Source organism: Equus caballus, chromosome 6, assembly GCF_041296265.1.
Source record: "Equus caballus isolate H_3958 breed thoroughbred chromosome 6, TB-T2T, whole genome shotgun sequence".
NCBI lineage: Eukaryota > Metazoa > Chordata > Mammalia > Perissodactyla > Equidae > Equus > Equus caballus.
The window spans coordinates 67660105-67679774 of NC_091689.1; the positions used below are offsets into that span (position 1 = coordinate 67660105).

A 19670-nucleotide genomic window follows, 5' to 3' on the forward strand; every position below is an offset into this window, starting at 1 on the left:
TTCACCACCTTGCTAGAGAAGGAACTGGAAATTAATGCCATTAATACACTGTGCCGTATTTGTAATTTGTTGTATATATAATTATGCGAGTTAACCAGCTATTTCACAGCATGAATTCCATCATTCTCAAGGAAACACTTCCTTGCCTTTATGAAGTTACAAGTAAACAAACTCTTACAGATTTTTAAGACAGAACATTGGACACGGCATTGGGTTGGGAGGAAGTCGCAAGTGGTAATTACAATCACATTTCTGGTGTTCAGAGAGGAACACCAGGTGTGTGACAAACCACTCAGAAAAGGACTTCAATAAGGCTCACTCCTTTCCATGGGTGCTCATGTAACCAGGATCACCGTTCATTCATTCAACAATATTCTCAGGACTTATTGTGTGTCAGGCTCTGAGGTGAAGCCTGGTAAGACTCTGAGATAAAGTTAAGGGCCACCAGGACAGCTGTCACACAGCTATGAGCAAAATTATTTAATTCCCCAAGTCTGCTTCTAGAACATGCTCATACCCAACTTTCTGCCATCTACTTCTGTGAACTGGTCCCCTCTCTTCTTGAGGGGAAGACACCCAGCCCTCAGGTCACCCCAGCCACCTACCCTAGACCTGCTCCCTAGAGGAATGCTCACACTGCAAAACCAACAGGTTCCAGGCTCATGCTCCATTCCCAAGTCAAAACACCCATCGTTTCAGTGACTGGATCTTGGCTACATTTTAAGGAAAGAGCAATCTTACTGAAGCAATTCACACTCTGATGAGGGGAGCAGTCACTATAAGTTTTATATCAAGGAAACCTTTCTGAAAGAGCTAGTACTTATCGGAGGCTTCATGAATGGGTAGGGCTTGGACTGGGAAATAGACGTTGTAGGTCAACAGAATGGATGGGGACCTGTGAGGGTCCCAAGATTCTGAGTGTTCTTTTTAGTGGATCATCGGGGTGAGAACATGTTATTTAAAAAGGAGACATGAATTTCTCTCAGGGAGAAACTATCTTTTAGTTTTTTGTTGCTGTTGTTCTTTCTTTCCTTTTATTTTTTTTTTAAAGAAAACACCATCATAGGCCATGTCATACACAAAGCTATATATTCATCAAGTCTGTTTAATTCTCCTCCTCCAGGGTACACAGGAGATTCCATTTCTCAGGCCCCTCGCAGTCAGCTGGGGCACATGGTTACTTCTGGACAACAGGTCTGGGCAGAGGTGCTGTGGGTCTCTTGAAGCTGAAACAACATTTATAAGGGGTGTGGTTGAATGAATACTTGATGATATTAAGGAATCACTGGCAGTTTTTTTAGGGCATCATGAAGATATGGTGACCATATTTTTAAAAGACATCCTTACTGGCGTGGTCTGAATGTGCCCCCCGCCCAAAGTCATATGTTGAAACCTAACCCCTAACATGAAGGTATTATGAGGTGGGGCCTTGAGGAAGTGATTAGGTCATGAGGGTGGAGTCCTCTTGAATGAGATTAGTGCCCTTATGAAAAAGATCCCACAGAGCTCCCTTGCCCCCTCTGCCATGTGAGGACGCAGTAAGAAGGCGCCAGCTATGAACCAGGAAGAGGGCTCTCACCACAATATGACCATGGAAGCACCATGATTGGGACTTCCAGTCTCCAGAACTCTGAGAAATAAATTTCTGTTGTTTGTAAGCCATCCAGTCTGTGGTATTTTGTTAGAGCAGCCTGAATGGACTAAGACACTTACCTTTTAGAGATATTACATACTGAAATAATGATAATTGAATTGATATCATATCTGGGAAGGATCTCAAAACAGTTCAGAGGTGGTAGAGGAAAATGGAGAGGGGTTGGAAGTTGAGTGGGGGTATTGGTGACACAAGGTTGAACACAGCTGATAAATGCTGAAACTGGGTGATGGGAACAAATATGGGAGTTCATTATACTATTCTCTCCCCTTTTGTACCATGTATCTGAAAGTTTCAGCGTAAGAAGCATGGGCCCCTCCAGATTTCTCTTCCTCTGCTATACTGACTTAGCCATTCCAGATGGCAGGACTATAAAATGCAGGCAGCTTAGAACTCAGGGTCACCACCAGGAAGAGTGGTTCCTTAGAGACTGGCAGGATACACAGCCTTCTTCCTGGGAACAAAAATTAAACCTTCTCACATTAAGCCATTTCTATTTCAGAGCTTACTATGACATCAGTATATTTTTAGATGCAATATATATATATATTATTTAGTTTTAGAGATGATTTTAGTCTGAGATGGCCTGTACAATCTAGGCTTGTATCAGAAATTTGGAGGAAGGACAGAATAGGGAATAGTGGGCAAGAGGTGTGCCTAAGAAAATAACTGAGACCAGAGACCTGCTGAAAAAAGTCAGCCAATGAAACATCCCCAGGAGAAGAGGAGTTGAAGGATTTTGTAGTATGGTGATGTCTACCATAAATTATTTGTGGCATGGTTCTGCAATTAGTTCTGCTCCTTTGTTCCAAGATCTTGGTAAAATCTCTTAAACACAAAAGCCTTATATGAGAAGTATTTTAGGGGATATTAAGGTGAAAGGTCTATGCTCTGTATCTTGGTTGGCACAAGAGAAGGAAATGAGAATGGCCATGTGCAGTAAAATAGGGGTGAGATGGAAAGTTTCTCAGGAAAATGAAAATGAAATGGGAGATGCCCATGAGAATATGAGGCTCTAGGGAAGCATAAAAATCCTAGGGAGGGCTATGGACACCCCGCATGTGGGAAAAGATTTGAACCAATTTTCTTTAAGTCTCAAAGAAGAAGACGCAACACAATATTGGGGTTCCATAATCACATGCATCTTTAAACGTGTTACTGCATTCTGCGAGTCATTCTCATGATAGAGTAGAGTTATTCTGAGATGGTTTATGATGAGATGAGGAACACTTTCTCCATACTCGAGTGTACAGAGGCATGTCCAGTTGAAAATGTCCTAATGACAGAGAGAAAAGCAAGGATAGATCCAGAGGTGGTAGTCTGAAGTGTCCTTTAGAGACAGAAAGGTAAATGTAGGTGTCATGTCCATAGATGCAGGAGACATTGTGAGAATGGATTTAATCATCCATCTGTCCATCACACGGTAAACAACCATTGTCGCTCTGCCCTGGGCTCAGCACTGTATAACCGGCTGGAGACACAAAGGAATAAAAGATATGGTCTCTGCCCTTAAGAAGCTTACATCTAAACGGGAAAGAAAAAGTAGCAAATAGTCCATAACAATATAAGGGAAAATGACAGAACAAAAATATATGGCCAAGATGGGAGGTAAGAAGGTTCTGGCAAGATCTTCTAGAAGCAGCGATGGCTCAAGAATGAAAGGCATATAGGACTGGAAAGCAGCAAGTGAAAAGGCTCTGAGGTGACAAGGCAGTGGTGTATTTAAGGAAGTGAAGCAAGTTAGGATGGCTAATGTTTAAGGTTAGGGAGGAAGGCAGGGAGGTGTCAAGAGATGAGCCTGAAGAGAAGAGCTGTGGCCAAAGTCCTTACTCTTATCCAAAAAGGTACAGGAAACCACTGAACTTTTAAATATTAAGCCAATGAGAAACATCACCTGGAAACAATGTGGAGGGTGGATGTGAGGAGAGCAAACTGTCAGGAGGGAACCAAAGGCTATTTCACGGATGCAGGTGAGAGACCACGAGGGCCTTAAGGAAGATGGTAGCAGTGGGGAAGCAGATAAGTGAACAAATTCTAGAGACACTGAGATCTAAAGTACAGGCCTGGGTGACTGCTTAGAGGAGGGGAATGAAAGAAACGTAGTAGTCAGTCATGATGACTAGGTTATTTGGTTGAGACAGCTGGGCCGGCGGGAACTTGCTGGTCAAGAGAAAGTTGTGCAATCAAAATACAACATCTCTTCTGTTCTTTAACTTCCAATTATACCCTTCTTCAAGTCAAAAGTAGAAACATTCATAATGCAATGAAACGTCATTCAATTGATTCACATAATCTCAATTAATTACAGGTGGGAAAAGTTATCGATCAGTCACAGAAAACTACTGACAGCTAATACAATCTGAACGTTTGGGTTAAAATGGAATGGTAAAAGATTAGGGCCTCATGACCAGAGTATCCTGAACAATGATGACTGGCCCCCCCAATTCTGTATTGATCCACCTTGTGATCTGACATACCCAATGGTCAAGAATAAGAAGTCAAATTCTAAATGGCTTCCGCATTGCTGTTAATATAAACTGCATCAAAGTACAATTTAAAATATATTAAAAACATAAGCCTCATACAAATACACAGTGAAAACTAAAGGCTTATATACTCTATTAATAAGAGAACAGAAACTTGACAAAGCCAGTTTAAAAGAGGATGTGACTTAGGGAAAGCCTTCTTAGGTACGACACCAAAAGCACAAGCAACAACAACAGCGAAAATAGATAAATTGAACTTCACCAAAATCACAAACTTTGGTGCTTCAAAAGACACCATCAAGAAAGTGAAAGAACAACCTACAGAAAGGTAGAAAATGGTTATAAATCATATATCTGATAAGGAACTTACAGCTAGAATATGTAAAGAACTGTTACAATTCAATAATAAAAAGACAAATAATCCAATTAAAAACTGGACAAAGGATCCATATAGACATTTCTACAAAGAAGGTATAGAAATGGCCAATATGCATATGAAAAGATGCTCAATATCATTAGCCATTAGGGAAATGCAAATCAAAACCACAATGAGATACCATTTTACACCCACTTGTATGGCTCTAATTAAAACAAAAAAAAAGATCGTCTAAAAGACAAGTGCTGATGAGGATAGAGAAAACCCGGAACCCTCATACAGAAATGAAAACTGGTGCCGTTGGTTTGGTAAACAGTCTGGCAGTTCCTAAAAAGTGAAATATAGAGTTAACATATATGACCGGGCAATTCCACTCCTAGGTACACATGAAAGAGAAATAAAAACACACATTGAGGGCCAGCCCAGTGGCGCAGCGGTGAAGTTCGCATGTTCTGCTTCAGCGGCCTGGGGTTCACCAGTTCGGATCCTGGGTGTGGACATGGCACCGCTTGGCAAAAGCCATGCTGTGGTAGGCGTCCCATGTATAAAGTAGAGGAAGATGGGCATGGATGTTAGCTCAGGGTCAGTCTTCCTCAGCAAAAAGAGGAGGATTGGCTGTAGTTAGCTCAGGGCTAACCTTCCTCAAAAAACAACAAAAAACAAAAAAAAAACCACACACATTCAAAAAAAATTACACATGAATGTTCATAGCAGCATTATCCATAATAATCAAAAAGTAGAAACAACCCAAATGACCATCAACAGATGAATGGAAAAATAAAAAGTGGCATATCCACTGGGGAATAAAAAAGAATGAAGTACTGACACATGTTAGGACATGGATGAATCTCGAAAACTTTATGCCAGTCACAAAAGATCACATATTCTATGATTCCATTTATAAGACATATATAGAGGTTAACTCTGTAGAGAAAAAATGTAGATCAACGGTTGCCCAGGGCTGGGAGAATGGAATAAAATGGGGAGTGACTGCAAAAGGATATGAGGTTTCTTTTTGGGAAGCTTAAAATCTTCCAAAATTGTGATGATGGTTGCACAGCTCTGTAAGTATGCTAAAGACCACAGCATTGCACACTCTAACTGAGTGAACTGTATGGCACGCAGATTATATCTCAATAAAGCTGTTACTAAATATACACATAAATTGAATATATATAATAAATATACATAAATTAAATTTGAACAACTGAGGTCTTCACAGTTTATGAAAAAATGAAAAGGGATGAGATAGACAAATTAGACACAAATTTGTTTAATGTCCTGCAAGGCCATAAAACTGTAACATTTGACGTTTTATTTCCTACTAAAGAGAAGAGAAATCTTCACACCTATCAGATTTCTATATGTTAAATTCTAAGCTGACAGAGTTGTAACCACAGTAAATGTAAGCAAGTCAACCAAAACTGCACTCCTCTAGGTTTGTTAGACAATTCTCTACATTACAGTGAAAGTCACACAGTCATCTTTTGCCTTATTCTCATGTCTTAGATAATTTTTCTTAACAAACGTTTCTCATGAGCATACCACAATGATTTTTCATTTCACTTTTGTTAAGCAGAAAATGACTGGGTATTTCCTCCTAGCTAAACACATGAAAATAGATAATCTAACAGAGAAGGAATCAGAGAATTTAAGGCACAAGAAATCATTTGAAACAAAGAAAAACTTGCCGAAGCTACTCTTAAAAGCTACTGTTTTTTTTTAACTACATGTAATTAAAAACTGTAGCAATTATTAAAGGGAGAAAGAGCTAGTCTGAAAATCTCATCTGGCAACAGAGTAATTTATTATACCTACTTTAAAAGAACATATAATACTTGCAAGGTAGAAGCAAAGATGTTATAAAAGTTGGAGTTTATAAATCCAGTAAAAGAGGGGAAGCGTTAATGACACAGATCGACACAGATGAATGACAAATCTGTGATTAGTCAAGACAGACTCACAGAGACAACCAAATCACAGCTAAACGGCAGAACTGATGTGAAGGCAAGAAAAACCAACAGAACTAGGAAACAGACGAAGGTAATCCAGTGTAAGAATCAGGAGCATACCAGAGGTCAAGCAAGCATGCAAGCAGAGGAGAGATTTTACTCAGGAAAGGAATTAAAGACAATTTTCCGCACGCTCAACAGTCTATTATAATGCAGCTATCTTAGAGGAACGTGAAAAGTCATAACTGTCACTGAAATGTCCTTGGGTATCTATGTATTTCAAGTATGAAACACAGGAACAGAAAGATACGTTTTTTAAAAGAAAGGAGAGGAAGAATATAAAGGTGCGATTATTAGATATTTTGTTCCATCACTTTATATTGATAGACTTGCCTGAGAACAGTGACTCACAGGAATTCAGAGACAAAGTTCTGGACGAAATGTGTATCAGACCCCTCTGAACAAGTGATATATATGCCTTGGAAGTGAAATGCAGAACCTGCCAAATGACTGGCTCGAGGTCCTGATTTTGCCAGAGGTTCCACCAAAGAATGTTTTTTTGGCCAAAAACAGGTGATGAAAATTCAACCTAATACCCAGGTAAGATGGTAGACCTAGGAGGGCAGTGAGTCAGAGACCAAAGACCCTTGTCCTGACACCAAGGACCCTGGGGCAGGCACTTTACTATGACAGAAGATCTGAATGGAATAATTGATTGATGAGTTAAGAACAGTCTGTTCTTCTTGTCTGTCTCTTTTGACTGTGCATCTTGGCTTTTGGAGACTGCTAAGCTCAAGAAACAGGCTACATCTAACTACAAAGATAAGAATGAATGCTCAAGTTCAGGAGACAAGAAAGCTTGGAGGGAAACCAACCCAAAGCTAAAGGAAATGGAGCCAGTAAGCAAGAACAGGATCCAGCGAAGGTGGTTTTTCTCCTAAAGGCAGAAAGTAGCTATTTAAGGAGCAACCAAACCTGAAACAATTTATCAAGGAGCTAAAAATATCCAGACAAGGAGCCCTGGAGATTTTGAAAGCCAGAGATACAAAAAGGACAAGTAGATTGCAACATTAACAAAAGCTAGGTTAGAGATATCAAGCCTAATTAAAGGATTAATTAAACAATATTTTGAAAAGTGTAAGATATAAACAATTTATAAGGCTCTATACTACCTCAAAAGGATGAGCTGACACTAGAAGCTGGATACCATACGATTTCTGAAGGCACATTCAAGACTTTTTTAAATACAAACCTATGTTGTAAGTAATGAAAACAATTGTGACAATATTATCAAAATGGGTTAATCAAATTGGAAGGTATCCTTTTTGAATGGGAAATAGTCTTACAAAAGGAAGAAAAGACTAGCAACAAGAAAGAAAAATACATAAGGCAAAGAAAGTAGAAATTTATCAATTAAAATACGTAAGATAAATAAGTGAAATAAAGCAAAGATCACTGCCTGGCATAAAAACAAAATCCAACAATCTCTTATCCTTGAGAGATACTAGTAAGCCAAAACATAATGTGCTATGGGTCAAGGTTTAATTCAAGATTTATCCTGTCTTTGCACACACAAAAAAGTGAAGATTACTACGATAAAAATGACAATAGATGTTAAAAAGTACTTAAAGCTATGAAAATGTAAGAAGAGTGTGTCTTAATATTTAAACATTATAGCAACAATATATCCTGAAGAAAAGTTATGAAAATGGTCAAATGTAATTATATCTGAAATCCTCAGCAGTCCATGACAGCAGATTGAACAGATAAGGAATTAAAACCCTTCTCAATGAACCAGATCCACTGATCAACATCACTTCTTGATCCAATTTCTCTAAATTTCTTAAGGACAAATGGTAAGATATAATTAGCTGTAGCTTAGCAAAAATTGTTGCTCATTTCTGTTTCCCACTTTCAACCTCCCCACTGATTTTAATCTTACAATAGATATGATGTCCAGTCAACCTCTATACACACCTCTCTGTGCATTGTTGTGTAACATTTGCCATACGGGCCACTCAATACATATTTATTATTGATGATATGTGCTCAATAAAATGTTTGTTGAATAAACAAATATATACCACTATCAGAACAATAGCAATAATTCTGACAAAAGAATATGTTGAAAAGAATTCCAAATGTATGAATAGTAGTTTCTTTGCTTCCTGCACTCTGAATACAACACAACTCTTCCTTCCTCTAAATGCAAAGCCAACATATTATTTAAGATTATCCAAACAATCTAATAACTACCAAGTAAAGTTAAAGCAACTTATTTCTACTGACCTTGTAAGAATGTAAGGCGAAAATGAAGCTGGATTATCCTGCTCTGAAAAGAGGGGCATAGATCCTCCCATCATCCACAGACGAAAGTACAACACAACAATCACCTTGAAAGAAAAGAAGATATGGTCAGAAAAGCATCCCTTGTTGGGGTAAGCCCCATCTTTTGGGAAGATACTTTCAGATGCTTTACAAATATTTTGTTTTGCAAGCACTTTTTCCAGTGAGCATTTCCATAAAATCCTAACATTCAAGAGGAGTGGGAAAGATGGAAATAGCTGAGTAGGGAGAAGAGTAGACAATGATGGTGATGAGGGAGAGGCAAGCACATTCTTACTAACAGCTGTTCAGTACCAAGCACTTCCTAGCTGTTACCCACTGTGTGAAAGGCTTTCTGTCTCATCTGAGGCCTCCCAACCCTAGAGGCAGATGAGGAAGCTGAGGCTAAAAGGTAATTTGCCCAGAATCCCATAGCTAGTAACTGCAAGATCCAGGAGTTGAACCCATGTCATTGCTCTCTAAGGCCCAATTTCTTAACCATTCCATTCACACAGCTCCATGAAACTTAATTTAAAATATGATAGATAATACTGCTGTGTCTTAAATGAATACATTTGGAAATATTCCAACGCTTGAATGCCATGAAGGAAAACACTCATGAAGGGTGATTTCAACAATCCTACAGAACATCTTATGTGTCACCCAATAGAATTTCATCACTGAACGGTACTATCCTGTTGCAAAGGTGGGTGAGAAAACCAATTCTCTAAACTACTGAAGGGGAGCAGAATAAGCCACCCCAAAATATGCAGTTTCAGTATGTGGATTGTTTTGAGCTGAAGGCAATCAAGACCCAGCAGACTCAGGAAAAGCTTTTCACCTCTCGCTTAACTGCCTAAAAGAATTTACTTAGGGACCCTATACCAGGAAGAGAGATCAACAGAGATTACTTTTGATATTAGAAAGACTTACCTGCATGGCAGGGCGAACATTTGTTTACCAAACATTTGCTCTCCTCATCTTCCCATGAATTGTCTTCCTCCCCTTTGAAACCCCAGACCTCTACTTCCTTCTCCTTAACTCAGGATGGTACATAAGCCTCAATTACATGACTGCCAGGGAGTCTCATGTCTTTGTGGGGTTCCCGTACATAAGAAACTAAATTTTATTTTCTCCCATTAATCTGTCTTATGTCAATTTAATTATTAGACCAGTCAATAAACCTAAAGGGGAAGAAGGGAAAATTTTTCCTCCTCAATCGTACTACAAAGAGGAAAAACACTGTGATAATTGAAACAAACAAAAAGAATAGGAAGATAACTACTAGAAAGGGTTTTGAGAATCAATTTTAAAAAGTACAAAAGAATTGCCATTTGACAACTTTCATCACAGCCATAATGTCAAATTACTGGCATTTCCAAATAATTCTAAGAAAATAAATCACTTCCAAAACAAGAGTTGAATCATCCCATTTCTATGCAAAGATCCTGTGGTATTCTTTAGAGAAATGCTTTGCCCCTTTTGCTGAAATTGCCAGTCAAGACTCTCTACCTTATTCAGTTTTTGCATATTCATCTTCTTCCATAAACACATTTTAGTAAAAAAAAAAAAAAATCACATTAATTATTAACATTACTGGGGCCAGCCTGGTGACACAGCAGTTAAGTGTGCACGTTCCGCTTCAGTGGCCTGGGCTTCGCTGGTTTGGATCCCGGGTGCAGACATGGCACCACTTGGCATGCCATGCTGTGGTAAGCATCCCACGTATAAAGTAGAGGAAGATGAGCATGGATGTTAGCTCAGGGCCAGTCTTCCTCAGCAAAAAGAGGAGGATTGGCAGCAGTTAGCCAGGGTTAATCTTCCTCAAAAAAAAAAAAAACAAAATAAAATAAAATTGTTAACATTACAATTCAAAGACATTTTCATAAGTTTCCTATCAAAACTTATTACAAATTTGGACAGGCAATTTACAAAAAACAGTAACTGCATAAGAGACTGGTCTCTTAATCTTCTTGAATAGAAACATCCAACAACATAAGAGGATGAATAACGTGATAGTCACCAAAGATGGCCAGCAAGAATTCCTACCCTCTTTGCATGTGCATTCTGCTCTTCCTATCAATAAATGGAGTCAACTGCCCACCCTTAAATCTAGTTTGGCCTGTGACTTGCGTCAACCAACAGAATGTCGCAGAAGGTACACTGTGTCAAGATCTGGGCCTAACCCTCGAGAGATCCTGCAACTTTTGATTTGTTCTTTTAGAATCCAGCTGCCATGTTGTATAGACATCCTGGCTATTCTGCTAGAGAGAGAGGCCGCGGGGAGGGAGCCAAGAGGATAAGATATCACAGAGAGATGACCTAACCCAGCTGACAGCTGCATGAACCTGCTTGAGTAACCCCAGCCAAAAAGCATGATGAGCAGAAGAACCAGCCAGCTGGTCACTGCCCAAACTAAAGCATTTAGGGAAGATATATGGTGATTATTGTTTTAAGCCACTACATTTTGGGGTGGTTTGTTATGCAGCAATAGATAACTGATACAGCCAGGTTTGTGCTGCTAAGACCACTCAGCATCAGCAACTTGAAAGGGACTCATAAATACTATAGTTCACACTGTCCGTGTCAGTGAGCTCATGAATCCCTAGAGTGCTTTCATACACCCCTTCCAACGCTCTGTAACATTTATGGCATGTAAACTCTTTGATCTTAAAATCGTGCTGTTAAAATCTCTTGGTGATTCTATTAAATAATCTGAATCATGTCTCTGAGGCAAGTTAAAATGAAATATGCTTTAATGGATATTTCAAAAGCATATATATACTTACATAACTTATGACCAAAATGGCCCTCTTTAAGAATGGCCTCATGGTAAGCAGGAAATTTCTATTGCTGCTCGCTGTCAGATACCTGAAACAGGGGAAAAAAATCTTGAATAAGTGTCAGAGTCCACCACACATAATGTTCTTCTTTCAATGTGAAGATGATGTAGCTTTAAAAAGGGCTAGAAAGGATCATAGCAAAGAGCACAGTTTCTGGAGCCAGACCACCTGGATTTCAATCCCTCAGCTCTGCTGCTGACTGTCTTGGGGACCTTAGGTCCTTAACCTCTTTGCATATCTATTTTTATCACTTATAAAAGGGGACAATAGTAATATCTACTTCACAGGAAACTTGTAAGGAATAAATGAGATAATATATGCAACAGGACATAGCACTGTTAGCTGTAAATATTGCTATCCCATCTAATCCCAACTAACCCAGGCATTCTGGCAACTATATGGTCACACTGGTCATAGGGATGATCTTAAACAAAATGACAGTTTATTTACCCACTTAGTTTAGTGAGAGAGGTACTATATCTTCAACCCACAAAATGTCTCACAAATGTTTTACCCCTGAAAAATGAGGATGTCAAGGTTGTGTGAGGTTAAGAAATTTATCCAAAGTAACAAAGTTAGTAAGCATCAGTAGTGGGATCAGGGCTCAACCATATGCAATGGGCAATACTGTCACCTGCTTATGCCCTCTGGAACCAAACTAGATTACAAGAATGTAAACTTCTAGAAGGGCAGAAACTTGCGTGGACCCTGCTTCTGCCAGAGCTCGGTCACTTGTACAAAGTGCGAGCTCCATATATCCACATGTAAGACATGTGATTGGCTGGCTTTAATAAAGACAAAAGGAAGCAAGAGGAAGCTACCAACAAACCCCAAACAAAACCCTAAAGCAGGTCATTTTCACCTACATGCAAATTTCTATTTTTTAAATTACAGAGTGGAGGAACAAGTCAAATGAAATCACATAATCTGGCAAGCATTTCCCACCTCATCCTTTTGTCTTCTACCCTTCGTCATTTTTTCCTTTTACTCTCTTTAATCCAATTTCTCCTCAAAGGATTTCTCCCTAGAATCTCTTAAAATTTGCATTTGAATGAGGTCTCTTTACACAATGGGAATATTCTACAGGAGAGAGATCCTTTTAACACCCGACTGTGTTAGTATCACAGAGAAACGTCCACCTTGAGGACTGCTTACAAAATATATGTGGTTCCTCTGTTCTGTAAAAGTTAAGTGTCCAAATGGCACTGTAAGGAGGCGACAGTGTCACTCGGAGGCAGGTCCCTTCCTTCTTGCTTCCCTTTTCCTCTTCCAGGCTCATAAACAACTGTGGATCTGACTTTTCAAGCATTTAATGAGCGGAGAAAATGAGACAAGCCCCCAAAACACTAAATATTGAGTCAGCTTTTAGCAAGCTCTGGACTGGACCCATTCCCAAGCACTACATTGAAAGGCCTTCTTCTCCCTTAGCTCTCAAAAGAGAGTGTGGGGGCCGGCCCGGTGGCACAGCGGTTAAGTGCGCATGTTCCACTTTGGCGGCCTGGGGTTCGCCGGTTCGGATGCTGGGTGGAGACATGGCACCACTTGGCACGCCATGCTGTGGTAGGCATCCCACATATAAAGTAGAGGAAGATGGGCACAGATGTTAGTTCAAGGCCAGTCCTCCTCAGCAAAAAGAGGAGGATTGGCAGCAGTTAGCTCAGGGCTAATCTGCCTAATAAATAAATAAGAAAGAGAGTCTGGCAAGGAGGATAGCCAGGGATACCACCAGCTCTCATGACACAGGAGCATCACTAACGTCCCAAAATAGTTTTAAGGGAGTCCAGCACTTCCTGAAACTACACACAAGATTTTGTGTATATTTGCATCTGTGTATTTCTCTGAGGCGAAGTCCTTGGCCTTGATCTTCAGTGTCAACTAGGTCTGTGATTCCAAAAAGGTTACAGCATCTTCTCTCAGCTCTGCCTCTATCTACTATGACTATCATTTTCAGGATAACTCAACAAAGATCAACCCTGGATATTTCTGCTACGCCTTTACAGGATGCAAGATAAATGGCAACAGGAAGGGAATGACAGTGTGGGAAGGAAAAGGTGCTGAGGAGGGCTGGAGTTATAATACATCTGGATGACAAAGTATTCCTTGGGTTGGTCTAATTTTGGAAGCTTCATTTCTCAGGTTCCCTCAGTTGCTGGTTTATTTTAACACAGTGGAAAAATTAGAAGTGGTTTCCTTTCTATAAAACAACAAACCACTCCAAGGTTTAGGATTTTTTTTGAATGTGAAACTTAGGTAAATTCATATTTTGTTCCACTGAAAGCTCGCTATGATGGCTATTTCAGTGAGTTATATTTATAAAGTGTCCCTTTGTTTAGAAATTCTTCCTCCGTGAGACATTCCATTTCCTCAAGAAGTTAAGCTCCTTTAGGTACCAAATAATTTTACTCTTAAATTGTAGCATCCCAAAGCAATGAAAGACTAGAATGATAGAGAGAGCAATGGTTGAAAAAAATGACCTCTTTCAAGATTTCTATTTCTAGTTGTTGACCAATTTTAAATGAGAAAGTAAGGCAAAATGACAGGGCCCTCTTTTTGGTAAACACTAGGTCAGAGGCTGAGACTCCTAAGCTCATCCAGGGAACACCCCAAGGACTGGATTCTCCTTCCCTTCCTCCGCCCCCTCCCACAACAAAATCAGACAGTTGGAATTTTTGCCATTAGTCTATGTCGTATGGTCTGTGAAGCAGAACCGAACAATAACAAATAATAACATTAATAATAAAAATAGCAAACAATTAATATGCCAGACAAAAATCTAAGTGATTTACACGTAGTAATTTCTTTACAATTTATAACAATTCCTTACGGAAGAGCAGTATAATTCCTTCTTAATAGAGACAGAGATCAAAAAACTAGAAGTAATACTGAACTATTTAGATTTTCTTAGCTACTCACTTCAATCACAAGCCAAAGTAGCTGAAAGTGCATTAAAAACACATGGTACTATGCAAATGCCATCACTGATAATTTTCAACTGAAGTCAAATTTTCTACTGTTTTCCCTGCAAAGCCAGAGAACATGCCAACAACAAAACCAAACCACTGAGGAAACCATTAGAACAAGAACCAAGGGTGTAGGATTCTATTCTTCTGCTTCAACTCATTTGTTACATGACTCGGAACAAGTCCACATGTGCTTCCTTTTCTTTCTGTATCAATGAAAGTTGGACTAAATGGTTTCAGGGTCCCATTCAGGTCTAAACTATTGTGATCCTTGGATGTTCTCAGCAACTGATGACATCATAAATGATGACTAAGGAAAAACATACAGAAACTTACTGCAATTTTTAAAAAGGAACACCAAGGGATCGGGGGAAGCAAATATTAGTTGATTCCTACTTTGAGTATGTCGGAGAGGAAGCAATTTTTCCTCTCTCTTGCTCAGTTCTTCTGGCTGGTCTAAGAATTAAATTGACACAAGACAGACTGAAAGGAGAAAATCAAATTCAATTACACATGTACAGAAACCCTGAAGATAAGAGGCTCCCTGATAGTCAGGAAATTGGGGTTTATACGCCATCCTGAGTTAAAGAGAAGGGGGCTAGGGGTTCTGGGACTCCAAGGGGAAGGAAGACAATTTACAGGAAGATGGGAAGAGCAAATATTTGATAAAAAGATGTTTGCCATGCTATTCAGAGACAATGGGACACAGAGAGGACTTTGATCAAACAGGCCTTGCTGAGTTCCCTCCAGTTGACCACACCTAGCTCATATTCTTTGTTGATATCTCTGGTGATAGCTCTTCTTCCTGGAACAGGCCCTTTACCTAAATTCTTTTAGGCACTTAAGGAGGAGGTAGAAAACCTCTTCCCAAGTCTTTTGTTTCTTAAAAGTAATCAGCCTAAAATAACCCTCATGCCAAAGAGACACATTTTGGGGTGACAAAATCTGCTCCTCTACAAGTAGATCTTTCATAATTTGCAGATGCATTTAGAAAAAATATTTTAACATTAGTTTGGGGTACTAACTATCAAATTCTGCAAATTTAACAATTTCTGATTTTAGGCAAATAAAAGAAAAAGATCAAGATTATCTAAAATAAATTTCCTAACCTGTGCTCCCCTACAGCCCAAGTTTTCTGACCTCAAATTTTCTATTAACATCCACCATCTCAGTTGATCATGTTCAAATATTCAGATCTAAATGTGACTTCTTCCTGAAGCTTACCCTCCATAACTACTCAGTCCGCAAACCCCATTAAGAGGTTACAGCTGAGATCAAGACAACCAGCCACTCTAAGTCACCCATCCATAATCTTGAGAGCTAAATGAATGATTATTATTTTAAATCACTGAACTCTGTCACACAGAATTATTGTGTTGTAGGGATTTGGGACAAGTTGCCCCAAGATGTGCCACTCTGGCATGTAGATTATTTTGAGCTCAAAACAATCAAGGCCTAAAAGACTCAGGGAGAACCTTTGACCTTCCCCCAAATGCCTAAAAAGAATTTAGAGCTGTTTAAGGTCTAATTAGAGGACATGTTTAAGGAAGGAGCTATCACCATAGATAACTATAGAATAACGTGAACTATGTGTGGCAGACAGGGAGGAACCCAGCAAGGCCTATTTGATCAAAGTCCCCTCTGTGGCCCATCATCTTGGCAGGGCCCAGCAAACATTTGCTTACTAAACATTAACTGTTTTCATCTTCCTGTGAATTGTCTTCCCTCCCTTTGAAGTCCCAGATCTCTACTTTCTTCTCCTTCCTTTAGGATAACACATATATCTCATTTTACCTGATTGTCTTTGGAATTTTTCATGCTTATGTGAATTCCCTGTGCACACGTATTTAATCTGATTTTCTCCTGTGAATCTGCCTTATGTCATTTTAATTATTGGACCAGCCATAGGAACCACAAGAGGAAGGGGAGAAATTTTCCCCACTCCCACAATATTAATAGACAATTGATACATACAGCAAGATGATCAATAAATACTTATGGACTCAAATAGAATGCTAAAAATATTTATCTGCCTCCACTCAATCCCTTTTCTTTTTCTGTGTTTTCCTTACCCTCCAGTGCTAGACCCGGGTACAAAATAAGAACGTTCATAGTTTGGGATTTGCACAGCAAGTTGGAAGAGGAAAACCACTTGGATGGTACTACTTTCCTTACCTTAAAGCCTGGTGGTTTAAATGAAGACAATATATTTTCCAACCTTTCTCGGAATCTATAAAAACCTGATAATTTTTGCCTTAATACTAGCTCCATTGGCAAACATCTCAGCTACAATGAGTTGTTACTATTTAACATTATACTAATAAATTATAAAGAGCTATATATGAATACCTTCTAGAACACCAGTCATACTAATTTAATTTCTCCTGCTCTTTCAAGGTAACAAAAGAGATTAATAAAGAAGAACATAGTATGACCAAAAAAAAAAAAAAGAATTTGAATTCAGAGCTTTTTAGAATAAGAATTTAGAAATCCTGCTTCTCTTTGAAACACAAGAAAAAAGACTTCTCACTTGACCAAAGAAGGAAAGACACAGCTCACATCAGAAAAGATTAAAAGCTTAACAAAAACAACAAAAGAAATTTAAGTGTCTTTGGGTTCTCTTTTTAATGCACTTTCCTTGAACCCATTAAGTGCTTTATCTAAATCTTAATAAGCAGTGACATTCTACAGAGGAGCAGAACAACCTTTGATGTCTCCTTTGATATTCAAATACAGGTTCTGAAGGGAAGGCGCTAACTATACTGAGAAGACAATGATGCATTTCTCAGTTCTGACTACCGAGAAATCCAAATGGACCTTCAACACCCCAGTAGGTGGCTGTGGTAAAATTTTCTTCCCCAAATTTTAAACTCTTAACTCAGCATGTTACTTACAAAGAACTATTTACTTAGATTATCACACACAGAACTGTGGATATAAAGACAGAGAAGGCAGAAGGGAATATAATTTCAGCACTCTTAGCCATTCTGAAAACCAAAGTTAGAACTGGAAGGGATCAAAATAGAAAAAAAACAGTGAAGCCCAGAAATGTTAACTGATTTGCAAAAGGTCATGGTCCTTCAGTGTCAAAGGTCAATGAGTTTAGGATTCATTAGTTTAGTCAGAGGGTCTAATTTATATTCTTTCTGCAATGAATTTAGTCAGAAGCCCCAGATTTTATTCCTTCTATAAACAACAGCAAAAATCCAGTTTTGGTGATATCATCCTTGCCTGTCATTAACTGTCTCAGGGAAATTTCAATTCATTAATAACAGGGGATACTTAATGTATTTAACATATGCCAGTTACTGTGCTAAGCAATTTACTTTTTTCATTTCATTTAATCCTCATACCAGCCTTGCGAATCCATACTTGTCCCCATTTTGTGAGCAAAGCTGAAAGAGGTACTTAGGGTCTCACAGCTAGCAAGTGGCAGAGGTGAGACCCAAGATGAAAGCCAAAGCATTCACTACTCTATACAGCATACAAGTAAAATGGAGCTGGTTTATTCAGCACACTTTCAACACAGATTATTTATTAAATGGCACTTCTGCATTTTAACAACACAATGACTTGAATTTAATTAAAAATGACTAAATTCACCTTCAATATCTTCATGGGTTTGTATAGGTCTACAATAAAACCTTCAATGAAGGTTTTTCATACAAATAAATGAGCTGAGGCAGCACATAGTTCTTGAAGGGGTCTTTTAAGAAGTATTCTTTTAAAGGTTAATGTATGTAGTGGTCGCTGCAGGTTGAAATGCAAGCTCCATGTACAGTGGGCTGACTCAGAAATTCTAAGTGAGAAAAGATGGCCAGAAGGAGTGTGTGAGCAGAGCTAGGAGAGTGTCACTGCACTATGAGATGAAGGACCAGCCAGCCCCATAGAGAGGAGCAGCAATGAAGCTGACACCTGAGGAGGGTGAGAAGTGAATTAGGTGAGGAGAGAAGGAATAAGATGCACATACAGAGGCCTAGGATGGAGAGAGGGCAAGCGGGATGAAGGAAACAAAAGGAGTTCCCTCTAGCTGCAGGATCTAATACTGGCAGAGAGGTGAGTGGGGAGCCTAGAGAGGCAGCCAGGGGCAACCTCACCGGGGCCTTCACATCCCATTATGGAGTTTGGATTTGATTCTGATGAGCAGCCATTTTCTGCATAAAAAATGGTAGGCGGTGATTATTTTGAAAGTTTCTGAGTTATCAGATTCAGAAACAGATGAGAGGTTCTAGTCCAAGCAGGTGGAGAGACCTTATTAAAAGGATAAGAGAGAAAAGCATGTGTTGTTCCATTTATTCAACAGTGTCATTTAGGTGCTGTCTTTTCTTAACGTACTTTAATTTTATGTTAATTGGTCATCAATTTGGAATTCATAAAATCTTTCCACTAACCAGAATATTTAATTTGCCAAAACAAATTAAAGATGCATCACAAGAAGATGCGTATTATGTACTCATATGGCATTTTCTATGTCAGAGGCATTTTCAGTCCATTCTAACATTAATCCTTGAAGGATCCATATGAGGTTGGCAGAACAGAGAGCACTAGCCCCATAGCACAGATCCAGAACTAGTGAGCAGTGGATCCAGAACCAGAAGTGAGTCTTCTGATGGCTGGTTCCATGCCTTTTCACTGTATCATATGGTCTCCCCACTGACCAGGCTGTAAGACAGCATTTGCTGTGGGTTTTCCTTTATTTCCATCAGTCCAAATTTACTGCACATCAGAGACTCTAAGGAGCCCATGCAAATGAGATCACTGCTACTTACAATACACATTTGTGCAGGTACACAAATAAACTTTACACTAAGAAAAACATTAAAAATAGCCAATGAGGGGCCAGCCCCATGGCCTAGTGGTTAAATTTGGTGCACTCCACTTCAGCAGACTGGGTTCAGTTTCTAGGCATGGACCTACACCGCTTGTTGGCAGCCATGCTGTGGTGGTGACCCACTTACAAAATAGAGGAAGACTGGCACAGATGTTAGCTCAGCAACAATCTTCCTCAAGCAAAAAGAGGAAGATAGGCAACAGATATTAGCTCAGGGAGAATCCTTCTCAGCAAAAAAAAAAA

At 39.2% G+C, this 19670-nt stretch overlaps 1 protein-coding gene across 3 annotated transcripts in view; it reads right to left on the reverse strand.

The window, feature by feature from the left end:
* Positions 1-19670, reverse strand: part of TMTC1 (transmembrane O-mannosyltransferase targeting cadherins 1) — a 257200-nt gene that overhangs the window by 124755 nt on the left and 112775 nt on the right. For all 3 annotated transcript variants that reach the window (XM_023643309.2, XM_023643308.2, XM_005611007.4), the window contains 2 exons: positions 11583-11664; positions 8758-8861 (listed from right to left, as the gene is read on the reverse strand). In XM_023643309.2, coding sequence (XP_023499077.2) covers positions 8758-8861; positions 11583-11664 — 186 coding nt within the window. The remainder of the gene's footprint in view (positions 1-8757; positions 8862-11582; positions 11665-19670) is intronic.